This window comes from Heteronotia binoei, chromosome 2 (genome assembly GCF_032191835.1).
Source record: "Heteronotia binoei isolate CCM8104 ecotype False Entrance Well chromosome 2, APGP_CSIRO_Hbin_v1, whole genome shotgun sequence".
Classification (NCBI taxonomy): Eukaryota; Metazoa; Chordata; class Lepidosauria; order Squamata; family Gekkonidae; genus Heteronotia; species Heteronotia binoei.
The window spans coordinates 108,811,261-108,824,937 of record NC_083224.1 but is presented as its reverse complement, the minus strand read 5'-3'; the positions used below and the strand labels follow the sequence as shown (position 1 = coordinate 108,824,937).

The 13,677-nt window shown below is 42.5% G+C and overlaps 1 protein-coding gene across 5 annotated transcripts in view; it reads right to left on the bottom strand.

The window, feature by feature from the left end:
- The window catches only part of ELAVL4 (ELAV like RNA binding protein 4), a 224,134-nt gene that overhangs the window by 33,525 nt on the left and 176,932 nt on the right, over positions 1–13,677 (bottom strand). For all 5 annotated transcript variants that reach the window (XM_060231795.1, XM_060231794.1, XM_060231796.1 and 2 more), the window contains exons 4-5: positions 7,329–7,482; positions 5,449–5,674 (exon numbers count right to left, since the gene is read on the bottom strand). In XM_060231795.1, coding sequence (XP_060087778.1) covers positions 5,449–5,674; positions 7,329–7,482 — 380 coding nt within the window. The remainder of the gene's footprint in view (positions 1–5,448; positions 5,675–7,328; positions 7,483–13,677) is intronic.

Below are 13,677 nucleotides of genomic sequence, written 5' to 3'. Positions count from 1 at the left end.
GAAAGAGAGACGGTCTGAAATGAGGTCTGCTGATAAGAGTGGTAATGTGCATCTCGTTACTACTGGTAAGTCAACTAATCACACTCAATCTTTCCTAATTGACAGCGGAGCGTCGGAGAACCTCTGTAGAGAGAGGAGTTTGTTTACTTCTTACACACCTGTTGATAACCAGTCTGTTGTTTTGGCAGATGGAGTTAAAGCAACTGTCTTTGGCAGAGGGAAAGTGTTCCTGCCAAGCCTAAGGAAGGAGCTTCAAATGGGTTTTGTTCCTTCACTTAAGATGAATCTGCTGTCTGTGTCTGCTCTGTGCAGGGAAGGTTTCAAACTGCAATTTGACACCTCGTGCTGTGAGCTGAAGAACACCAGAGACGGTGTGTGTGTAAAGGCAATGCTGAAGGAAGATTTATACTTCTTGCATACCAAGGTACAAGCGTGTAATAACGTCTGTGTAAATAAACCAGTGCATGATAATTGCTGTCATCTTTTACACAGGAAATTAGGCCATGCTGGTTTTCCTGCTCTAAAGAAGACTGTTGAACAGGCAGAAGGCCTTAGTCTTAAACCTTGCAAGGAATTTCTTGACTGTGAAATCTGCAAGCTTGTGAAGTCTACAAAAGCTCCTGTGCGTACTCCAAGTAAATTTACTAGTAAGAAACCTCTTGACCTAGTGTTCTTAGACCTGATAGGGCCCTTTAAGAAGTCAGTGGGCGGGGCCAAATATGTCTTAAGTATAGAAGATCACTATTCAAGGTATGGTTTTGTTTACCTGTTGAAAGCTAAAACTGAAACCTTTCAAAATATGCAGAATTGGCTAAGGTTTGTTAAGAGAAAAACTGGAAATGTGCCTGCATGCATTATTTCTGATAGAGGCTCGGAATTTGTTAATAAACGTTTTCAAAGTTTGTTTGCAGAGCTTGGGATTGAGCACAGATTGACTGCTCCGTACAGACCTACCCATAATGCTTTTTGTGAGAGGAGAGGCCGTACATTGCAAGACATGTGCCAGTGTATGTTACGTGATGCAGATATGCCCTGGAGATTTTGGGCAGAGGCTATGTGCTGTGCCAACTACAACCTGAACAGAGTTTGGTGTTCATCAACTGGCAAAATACCAGCAAGCCTATGGCATGACAAGGTAACTAACTTGGCAAATTTGCATGTATTTGGAGTTACAGCTTTTGTTCATATTCCTCAACAGCTCAGACCTAAAGGCCAACTGAAGGCTAGACGTATGAGGTTTCTCGGGTATGAGAGAAACGGGAGCTGTTATCGTTTTGGCACGCTCGACAGTCGTGAGGTGGTGATTAGTGCTTCAGCCATGTTTCTGGAGAGATCAGAGGGCTGGGATCGTTGCACCCAATCGCCAGCGTTCTGTCCTGAGGATGACCAAGGAATCCGGTTACAAGTCAGCTCGATGCCTAGCAACCCAGAGGAGGGAGAGGCGGCTGAGTTAACCCCAAAAGAAGAGATGCCTGACGAGGAGGAGATGGAGGAGAAGCCTACTCGTGAGGAATCATCCGGGAGGAATGTGCCAACTGATGAGCCTGCATTGAGGAGATCTACACGTGAAAGAAGAGCTCCTGAGAGATTTAGTCCTGTAATGTCTGCTATACATGAGCCTGAGAAATATACTGACATTTTCTCTTTGTCCAAGGAAGAGCAGTGTAACTGGAAGGCTGCTATGGACGATGAACTTTCTTCCCTGAAACGTTTAAATGTTTATGTTGAGACTGATACTGTACCTGCTGGTGTAAAACCCATAGGCAGTAGATGGGTATACAAGGTGAAAACAGACCAGTCTGGGGGAAAAAAGTATAAGGCGAGGCTTGTAGCACAAGGTTGCAGACAGACTAATGAGACTTATGACTAAGTGTTTGCTCCAACGTTAAAGAGCAGTTCACTTCTGACTGCGTTAACTGTGGCAGCCAGAGAAAAACTCCATTTTACCCATTTGGATGTCTGTGTGGCATACCTAAATGCTAATTTGGAGCACCAAATTTATTTAAAGAGACCAGAAGGTATTCCTGGTACTGGAAAGGGATACTGGTTGCTAAATAAGAGCTTGTATGGTCTAAAGCAAAGTGGTCATCAATGGTCAAAATGCCTAGTGGGTACACTTAAACAGCTAGGGTTTACCCAGAGCATTGCTGATCCATGTGTGTTTACCAAGGGAAGTGGTGAAACACGATGTATTGTTCTTACTTTTGTGGATGACTTGGGGATTCTAACCAAGACAAAGAAACAAACAGATGATATTGTTTCAGCCTTAAGTAAGAAGTTTAAACTGAGAAATCTTGGTACTGTACAGACCTATGTGGGTGTAGATATTGCAAAAACTACACAAGGTTTTAAACTGTCACAAAAACCTAAAATCATAGATTTGTTGGACAAGTACAAGATGACTGATTGCAAAACTGTTTCAACCCCTATGGTGACTGGCTTTGTAAATGATGTTACAGATAGCCCACCATGTAATGTTGAAATGTACAGGTCGTTAATTGGTAGTCTGAGCTATATCAGTAATTGGACACGGCCAGACATATCAGTAGCCTGTAATCTGTTGGCAAGAGCTACCCAGAACCCTAAGCAGAATCACTGGATTGCTGCTAAGCGAGTGTTGAGATATTTAAAGAACACTGCTGACTGGTGTCTTTATATCGAACCTAGGGGGGAGCTAGCACTGAAAGTCTATACAGATGCAAGCTTTGCAAGTGACTGTGAAACCAGAAAGTCAACAACAGGTCTTTCCATATATTTGGGAGAGGTGTTAGTATGCTGGAAGACACAAAAGCAGCGTGTGGTTGCCTTGTCCACCACAGAAGCAGAGTTCTGCGCCCTTTCTACTGCTTGTACTGAGGTAGAATGGTTTAGACAGCTACTAAAGGACCTGCATATAGAGGCAGAGAAGCCTGTTGAAATTCTGGAAGACAATCAAGCTGTGATTGAGATTGCAAAAGCAGAAGGAGTAAAGACAAGGAATAGATACACTGACATAAGGTACCAGAATGTCAGATCATGTATCATGGAAGGGTTGATAAACATAAGGTATTGTGATACTGGCCACAATACAGCAGATATGTTTACCAAACCCCAGACTATGGAAAAGCATAATGAGCACTGTAAAAAGCTCGGATTGAGAAACGAACAGAACTATTAAGAGGAGAATGTTGGAACTCAGTCCTAAAATGGCTGACTGACTCCATCTTAGTAATAGTAATGTTGTTTCTGCAGTGTCATGCTGAGTCATGCTGCATCATGGTCCAGCTGTTACCTGTTACTGAGGTAAGGTGGGATGACCTCACCTGTAATTAGGCTTTGTGCTGACTCACAGAGCTGATGCAACCCTGATGATTGGTACGTGTACTTAGGGAAGCTCAGTGAGCCTGCTCAGTACTGCCTGTAAGGATTGTGGGTTCTGTGAGGCCCGCTATCTGGGTGGCAGCGATCACTGCTGGTGTTGGATCCTAGGCTACTGTGCTTGGATCGTGCTGTGTATACTTACTGCTGTATACTGTTATCTACTGAAGTGTGTACTGATTACTGTGTATGACCTTGGCCTGGCAACGACTCTGAATATTGGATACTTTCCTGGTAAATATATCTACCATTGAATACAGCTGTTTCTCTTGTCTATTAATTCCTGTGTTTTGCCTGTCCCTCTCCTTCAGCTCTTCTGCTGCGTGCAAAATACTCTAACAGTATTGCTATGGACAGATTTTAAATTCTATGGCATTTTCTGAATAATATTAATTATTCAATATTTTGTATATTACTAATATTGCATTCAAAATACAGAATCATCCAAGTGTTGCTAGAAAGTAAGTTGCACTGACATATATAAAATTCACCATACATGAATATTCATCCCAGAAGCTACTTTAAAAATAATTAAACCAACAGTTTTATGTAAATGGACATAAGCAAGTACACCCATATTCCCTGTCACCCTAATCAAATACAAATGTTGAAACAAATTTCCATAAGGAAATGCAAAAAAAGGCTTCCACAGATGTGAAAAATATCTGCAACCAGAGTTCATGGCCACTGCCTTTCTATTAGCTGAGGCCTGGCTCACATATGCAGGGTAATAAAGTGGCAAAGACTGGAGGCTGTAAAATGGACTGCAAGTGGAGAAACACAAGATTATATTATGAAATGTTCTTCTATGATGAACATTCTGTGCAAAAAGAAAACCAGCAGGGCAAGAAAATGAGTAGGCAGAATATTGCACCCTGCTGTGTTAAGTTTTTAAAATTTGCATGGCTTCATTTTAATATTTTATTTTGTTTTAGCATTTGTTTATTTTGTTCAACATTTAAAGCTGGAAACTATCCCCTGCAGTTTCATGGAGCAGTCAGTTATACCAACTCAGGGCTTTGCTATCTCGTCCCAACCTAATATGCCTCCATGTGTGAACCAGTCTAGGGGAAAAAAGAGGTCAGTACTATCTGTTCTGATTATGCCAGTTAAATAGCAGGACAGTAAAAGGACTGAGTTCTGTTCTTGCTTCACCTTCCATTTGTGTAAAGCTTCTGTTTTCAGGTCTGGTAAGTGATAACTTACTGGGGTGAGTGGCTCTGCAAGCTCACAGTTTTGCATGTCTGGATAGCGGCCTGGATCTAGCATAGCCCTGTCACAATAATCAGATGCATCCAGCTTTTGTATGCTTTAAGCAGGGGTGTCAAACATGTGGCCCAGGGGCTAAATCAGGCCCCCCAAGCAACTGGCTCTTGTCTGCTTCCTTTTCCCTCTCTTGCTTCCTTCTGCAGCTCAGTTTGCTTTGCAAGACTTGCTCAATTGCACAGGAGCTACAGAGCAAAACCTCTATTTTCTCCATTGATTGAGGCTCCTCTGCCTCCTGGTCCCCTGGGAAGGGAGGGAAAGAGCCAGAGCTTCCTTTGCCCAGTTCCCTGGATCTCCTGGGAGAAATACAAAGAAAGCACCTTTAAGACCAATGAGTGCTAATGTTTTAAGCATGTTTTATTTTAAGTTTTTAAAAAATATTTAATTGTGTTTGTCTGTATCCTTTAAAAACTTTATATCTCTGTTAACTAATCTTAAACAGGTACACACATGACCAAGCCCAACACAGCACAGCCCAACAAGGTCTCATTTATGTCAGATCCGATGCTCATGAGATTGACACCCCTGCTTTAAAGTCCTATTACTCTACATTAAAAATTAATAATACAACAAAATTCTTCTTAACTTTTAGGAGGATTCACATGGAATTAAATCAAGTTACTATTCTCTGACATGAAATTAATCATACTATTATCCTTTTATTAAACCACATGGACTTAAATTGCTGATCTGTGAATTAACTTGCTACATTTGAGAAATGGACCATCCAGATACAGTGAAAGAATACCCAGACACTTATTTTTCAACAAAACCTTTGAGATGAATGATGATAATCAAAATATACATTCTTTTGGAGACAGTTACCTGAATCTCTGAGCTTGGTGGTGGAGAGGTCCAGGGTAGCGTCTGTTAGGAGATTGGTACAATTGGGAAAGGAGGGCTTGGCTTGTTTTCTGACTGGGGTTGTTAGCAAATTTCACAGTAATCGGTTCTGTAGCACCACTAGGCTTCTGGCCATTAAGTCCCTTTATGGCTTCTTCTGCTTCTATTCTCTTATCAAAACGGATAAATCCTACACCTCGAGAAACACCTAGGAAAAGAATATTTTATTAATTAAGCAAAGGAGGGGGGAGCTCCTCAGTATGTATGCATCATGCCAAGTTCAATGCAGTGATCCTGAATGAAATTATTACAATCCTAATAATGCTTTCTATGAAACAGTATTCATAATTTTAAAAGTTATAAAGAATGTGAAAACATGGAGATGCTTTTATTCCCCCCCCCCTTTTTGCCATCAAATTGCAGCTGACTTAGCATGATCTTGTAAATGTTCAAGGCAAGAGACATTCTGCCTCCACATTGCAACCCTTGTATTCCTTGATGGTTTTCTATACAAACACTGACCAGGGTCTGCCCTCCTTAGATTTGGATATCTGATGAGATCAGACTAGCCTGGGCTATCCATGTCAGGGCTTTTAATCATATACATTCACAATGTTCAGGGTGTTCAGGGTGGTGAGAACCAGAGAGGATTGTGAGGAACTCCGAAGGGATCTGTTGAGACTGGGTGAGTGGGCGTCAACGTGGCAGATGCGGTTCAATGTGGCCAAGTGCAAAGTAATGCACATTGGGGCCAAGAATCCAAGCTACAAATACAAGTTGATGGGGTGTGAACTGGCAGAGACTGACCAAGAGAGTGATCTTGGGGTCGTGGTAGATAACTCACTGAAAATGTCAAGACAGTGTGCGATTGCAATAAAAAAGGCCAACGCCTTGCTGGGAATTATTAGGAAGGGAATTGAAAACAAATCAGCCAGTATCATAATGCCCCTGTATAAATCGATGGTGCGGTCTCATTTGGAGTACTGTGTGCAGTTCTGGTCGCCGCACCTCAAAAAGGATATTATAGCATTGGAGAAAGTCCAGAAAAGGGCAACTAGAATGATTAAAGGGCTGGAACACTTCCCTATGAAGAAAGGTTGAAACGCTTGGGACTCTTTAGCTTGGAGAAACGTCAACTGTGGGGTGACATGATAGAGGCTTACAAGATAATGCATGGATGGAGAAAGTAGAGAAAGAAGTACTTTTCTCCCTTTCTCACAATACAAGAACTCGTGGGCATTCTATGAAATTGCTGAGCAGACAGGTTAAAACGGATAAAAGGAAGTAATTCTTCACCCGAAGGGTGATTAATATGTGGAATTCACTGCCACAGGAGGTGGTGGCCACAAGCATAGCCAGTTTCAAGAGGGGTTTAGATAAAAATATGGAGCAGAGGTCCCTCAGTGGCTATTAGCCACAGTGTGTGTGTGTGTGTATATATACACACACTGTATTTTGCCACTGTATGACACAGAGTGTTGGACTGGATGGGCCATTGGCCTGATCTAACATGGCTTCTCTTATGTTCTTATGTTCTTACAATATAAAATATTTTCATAAGCAAAATTGATTTCAACCTGCCCCCCAAAACAACTTGTAACCATTCCATAGTACATGTCACAAGGCTTCCTCAGTTCCACTGGCCAGTCCCCAACATACCATCTGGAAATTATTGTTGTTGATGGATTATTTCCATCAGTAAATTTTAGTTTTACATTTCAGAAACTATTAGGATCATGTAGATTCAATATCAGTGGATCTGAGATTGCTAGCTTTTAAAAAAAGAAATAAAAGGATGCAAGGAATAAATTAAAGTTTCATAATATTTAGAAAACATGTAAGCTAAGAAAATCTTTTTCAACCTGTGACTTGATCAACCAGAATTCGTGAGGTGATGATGCGCCCATATTGTGAGAAAAGCTGTTCTAGCTCTTTTTGGGTCATCGTTTTTGGAAGGCCACTGACATAAAGGTTAGCATCTCTGATTGATGCTGAACTTGGACGGGCATAGGAAACCTAAGAGAAAACAATACATGGTTAAATTACATATTATGTTTTAGAAAAAGGCTTTACATTGGGGTGTCAAACTCATTTGTTAGGAGGGCCGGATCTGCCATAAATCGGACTTTGTGGGGCCGAGCCATGCATGTCCTGAAATTTAATGCCAAATAGAGGAGATATAGACTTTATAAAGGACACAAACACAATTAAAGATATTATTTTTAACTTGAAATACAAACATGCTTAAAACTCTTGCAATATTTTGTTTAAAATAGAAAGGTAGGGATTTTGCAATGCAATTTTAAAAATAAAACAACAAGGAAAAGCACAAGGATCACACAGCAGAAAACTAAAAATATAAAATGCTCTCAGCCTGGGAAAACATGAAATGGCAAGGCATTTCAAGTTTCTCCCCCTCCCCCCCCCCCAGTCCACTCAGATTAGCAATGGCTCTCCTTTGGCTGTGGGTTCCCACGTTAGAGTACTCACTAGGCACTAGTTTTCACTTAATTGAGAAGAGACAACGCTGACTCAAAGCATATATGCTTGATTTGCAAGGACACAACTCCAGGAAGTTTCAGCTGGCCATAGGAATACTGGGGAGTTAATTGAGTTCCTCTCCATTGTAACAAAGTTGCAAGGAAAATGTGGAGTGGATTTTCCATTCCAGTCTGCTCTGCCCATAGTCCTGAATGGGAAATCCATTCCACATTTTCTTTGCAATTTTGCTCTTGTTTTAGCCTCTGCAAAGAGAAGGCAGAAGGAGCTGGGGACATTGGCAGCCTGAGAGCTTCACAGGATGAGGACAGGAGGGAGAGGAGGGAGAAGAGAGCCTCGAGAGCCTGATTAAAGTCCTGGGTGGGCCACTTTGGCCCGCAGGCCACATGTTTGACACCCCTGCTTTACATCATGTATTTAGTTAACAAGCCATTTTCATTTTTGTCTCACAAACTTTCATAATGTCATATATATTTAAAACTACCTTGTAGTTTGATTTCCCCTGCTCTTCCTACAATTAACTGAGAACTAGAAAAACTAGACAAATATTGAGTACAAAAGGAAAACTGGAAAGAATTATAAAAGAATGGTAAGAATTAGGGTCTCTAGATCCAGGAATAAAAGCAGTGATGGTAGACAGGCCAATTATATGTCTAGCCCTGCCCCCCCCCCATATATCAGCTTTGTAAAATTACTTTTATGGCTGCAGAAGTATAAAATGATTTACTGTGTCCAGCACATTACTAGTATATGCAGCTTCAGGACTGTATTTTTTTAAAAAACAGCTGAAAACTGAAAACTGATCAGGCTATTTCCAAAATGTTCATATAAAACTATGATCTGCCCTTACTGCATTTACTGATATAATAGCAAGGCATTTGCTCAGTGAACCTAACATCATACTATCTGCAACTTATTTAAACTGTCCACTATGTAATTTAGATTTGAAGATATGGTAGAAGTCCAGCTAATGTGCATTACACTTAATCAAATTATAAAGCAGCTCAAATAACTTTTAATGGAATATAGTGAAGTAGAGAAATAGCAAGATCTCCACAGATTTACTGGTTTGAAGTGAGGTTTACTTTATGGTACCATAAGCAGAACCCAGTCGGGCATGGGCCCCCAAAATGACTGAGTTAAAATCATTCTACCTACAGACAGTTTTATTCACACAGAAAACAAGCAGGCAGGCACACAGGCTTATCTGATTTCAAAGGTCCCCACCTCCACTAAATCCCCCCTGGTAAAATTCCATGACACGATGCCTCTACGCTATCTATTTACAGCAAGTCGCCTGTAGGAGGCTGTTCCCTTATCTAATCTTATAGCTGGAGCTCACACCCACTGGGCGGTAGAGTCAGTTTCTAATGGCAGTTTTACAACAGACCCCTTAGTTTGAAGACAAAGCATATTTTTACTCAATATGACAAATATTATTATTATTGGGGTTATTAATTAATTATTCAGGAGCTGCCCCTTCATTTACCCCCTTTCAGTCTTCTGAAAATTTATTTAGTCTGAAGGAGACTGACCATCCTCAAACAAATTAATTCTGTATGACCACTCAGGAAGGGCAGCTAGGTGACAATCTGGTTTTGACATTCCCAGGAAAGACTGAAATGACACTACAATGGGGTAATGAAATAGTATATTGACAGAGATGGGGTAAAGATGGGTCACAGGAGGAGGAGAGACAGTGATGGGAGTATCCATTCACACTTGCACATCCCAGTATTTTCCCATCTAGAGAAGATGTGTGTGTGTGTGGGGGGGGCGGTAAGGTCACCCAGAGGCATGCCTTGGCTATGCAGCCCAGCCTTCCAATATGGAGTTTTCATCATGGGGCCTTTCTGGGCACACAGGCTAGCTTCAGAGGGGCCCCCCATGTCTTTTAAGGCTACCCTCTTTATTCGGCAGCACTCTGGAATCAATTCCCCCCTTTGGCACCACCCAATCCTCGGAGGGTGTATGCCACATTTCATGATGCACTGCCAATCAGACTTCAAACAACCAGGGTTGAGACATAGTTGGAACAAAGGGGAAGGGCCTAGGAATGTCAACTACAAAAAATAGGCTATACATGAGTTAAAATTTTAAAAAAGCAATCCAATAGGAAAAAAGGGAACTATGTGTCTTGGTACTGAAGACTAACTATCACTGAAATTTGGGAAGATCTCGAGGAGGATGTAGAGGAAAGAGGAGGCTAGAGATACATTTCATTTTTGAGATAATCAGTCACTTGAACAGGGAAATCCATTCATGGTATATGCATTGAATAATTACACAGGTCCAGTCTAAATTTGTGAACATAAATCTTGGAAGGATCCTAGGAAACTTGTTTCTTTATCAATAAAACATTACTAGCTATGATGCAAGAATACAAGAACTCATCTCAATTTCTAAAATGCATAAGCAACAATAAGGAACATATGCAAGTGACATGCTATAAACCGGATCAACTCATGTGTCTGTATGGCAAACAGCTTGTTGTAGCCTGGGTGATTAAGATACACACATTCAGACATACTTGGAAACATTGCCAGTTGTGGGCAGTCCACATTTGGCCACATTATTTACAATAGAAAAACCATTTCCTGACTAATTCCTTGTTCCCCTCCTCCCTTAGGCTAACAAAAGGTCTTCTTTCTTGAATTCATGGAGGGTTTGCATGCTATCTGCATGACAATCTTTTCACAGGGAAATCTGTTTTTATTGCAGCCAAAAGGAATTCTTTTTCTGGAAACACAACTTGGAAGTGGCAGTGAGGCTGCTGTTGTGATCAGCTGGGGCAATTAGCCTTTTGCTAGGCAGAGGAATTTCCCTGGAAATGAGTTTTCTCCACAACTCAGTTTGGATAGGATTATGGGGGAGGCCTTCCTTCCAACACCAGTGAGGCATGGCCAGGCAAATTTCAGGACCTCTGGGTAGATATGGAAGAGCCTGGAAAACATACTTAGAGAAACAAACAAACAAAACAACAATAGTAGGTGCTTTTCCCCTTTAAAGCTTTCCTTGGCTGTCCACAGACTGCCATAACTTGAGCCCAACCCTGTTGGGATAGGGTTGCACACATTAGTTAAATTAACACACTTGCTTTGGACTGGAGACTTCCTCCTCCTCACATGGAGTTTCAGTTTGACAAGGTCTCTACCCTTCCAATGTTAAAGGGCAGATTTCACACCATACATTATGCAGAACACAAATCCACAATATAAACCTATGCATCACTTCTCATGATTCAGGCTAGTGCACATTCATATAGAAAGTGTCCACCAAGAGGTTCATGAGAGGCTTTTTACTTTGTTGCAACAGATATGAATCTTAAAAAAGAAAACATGAAATTGTGCATGACTGGAGCTCCAAGAAGAGATTACCAGAGTTGGGGTTACCCCTGGATTATGAAAATGGTTACAAAAAGGGAAGAAAAACTTTTGCTATAGCTTTGGAATATATGAAATTGTCAAAAATAAGAAAAACTTCAAAAACAAACAAAAAACTGAGGCCTCAATAGAACAATGCCAGCTTTAACATACATGTATGCAAGGGATCAGACCCAAAATGATTAGAGAACTGGATCAGAGAATTTAAACCATTGGAAATCAGTGGGGTGATCAAGTCCCACTGAACCCCATTTTTCTTTGTGCCAGCTCACCCCAAATTTGTTCTGTGCGTCTCACATAGGTGTGAAAGTGTTTTTCAACAAACTTTAACAACAAAATCCTAAAAGCAAATAATAGTTAATTCTTAAACAAACAATTCTTATCAGACCAAAGGGTGATTAACATGTGGAATTCACTGCCACAGGAGGTGGTGGCAGCTACAAGCATAGCCAGCTTCAAGAGGGGTTAGATAAAAATATGGAGCAGAGGTCCATCAGTGGCTATTAGCCACAGTGTGTATGTATATGTATATAAATTTTTGGCCACTGTGTGTTTTGGCCACTGTGTGTTGGACTGGATGGGCCATTGGCCTGATCCAACATGGATTCTCTTATGTTCTTATGACATACCAGCAATTCTTAAAACTACTATATTTTTATTTATTTATTTATTTATTTATATTTCGACTTATATCCCGCCCTTCCCACCGAAGCGGCTCAGGGCGGCTCACAACACACAAACTTACATAAGTTTATCTTAAAAACATTTACATAATAAGGATTAAAACAGTAAATTAATAAAACATAGGACATAAAAACCAGCGGTCTGTTAAATGCATTCTAATCCCATCCAGAAATTCTCAGTGTCAGTTAGTTGTTGTAGGTCAGCCGGAAGAGGACTGTCTTACAGGCCCTGCTGAACTGCCCTAGGTCCCGCAGGGCCCTCACCTCTTCTGGCAGCTGGTTCTACTAGTAAGGCGCAGTTACCGAGAAGGCCCGATCCCTGGTGGATTTCAGACGGGCCTCCTTTGGCCCAGGGATTACTAGCAGATTTTGTGAGCCCGATCGTAGTACTCTCTGGGGAACGTGTGGGGAGAGACGGTCCGTAAGGTAGGCAGGTCCTAGGCCATATAGGGCTTTAAAGGTAATGACCAACACCTTGTACCAGACTCGGAATGTTATTGGCAGCCAGTGCAGATCCCAAAGCCCCGACCGAATGTGCTCCCATCTTGGGAGCCCTAGTAGCAGCCGGGCAGTGGCATTCTGCACTAACTGCAGTTTCCGGGTTCGGCACAGGGGTAGCCCCATGTAGAGGGCATTACAGTAGTCCAACCTCGAGGTGACCATGGCATGAATCACCGTTGCTAGGTCGTCGTGCTCCAGGAAAGGGGCCAACTGCCTCGCCCGCCTAAGATGAAAAAATGCAGACTTGGCAGTGGCTGCTATCTGAGCCTCCATTGTCAATGAAGGCTCCAATAGTACCCCCAGACTTTTGACCCTGTGCGCCGCTGTCAACGGCGCCCCGTCAAAAACTGGCAGGGAGATTTCCCTTCCCGGGCCACAACGACCCAAGCAAAGGACCTCTGTCTTCGCCGGATTCAGCTTCAGCCCGCTCAGCCTAAGCCACCTAGCCACTGCCTGTAACGCCCGGTTCAGATTTTCTGGGGCGCAGGCAGGCCGTCCGTCCATAAGTAGATAGAGCTGGGTGTCATCAGCATACTGATGACAACCCAACCCATACCTTCGGACAATCTGGGCAAGGGGGCGCATATAGATGTTAAATAACATCGGGGAGAGTACCGCCCCTTGAAGCACTCCGCAATCAAGCGTGTGTCTCTAGGACAGTTCGTCCCCAATCGCCACCCTTTGTCCCCGACCGTCGAGGAAAGAGGAAAGCCATTGCAAGGCCAACCCCTGAATCCCCGCATCGGCAAGACGGCAGGCCAGAAACCGATGGTCGACCGTATCGAACGCTGCCGATAGGTCTAACAGCAACAGCACCGCCGAGCCGCCTTGATCCAGATGCCGCTGAAGGTCATCCACCAGGTCGACCAGCACTGTCTCCGTCCCATGGCCCGGGCAAAAGCCAGACTGGCAGGGGTCAAGGACAGAAGCGTCCTCCAGGAAACTCTGTAGCTGCAACGCCACTGCCCTCTCAATAAGTTTGCCCAAAAAGGGCAAATTCGAGACCGGCCGGTAATGTGCCAATTCGGCCAGGTCTAACGTTGTTTTTTTCAAGAGGGGACGGACCACTGTCTCTTTAAGCGCTGATTAAAAATGCCCCTCCAATAGGGATCTATTTATGATATCCCGTATAGGATATCTCAGCT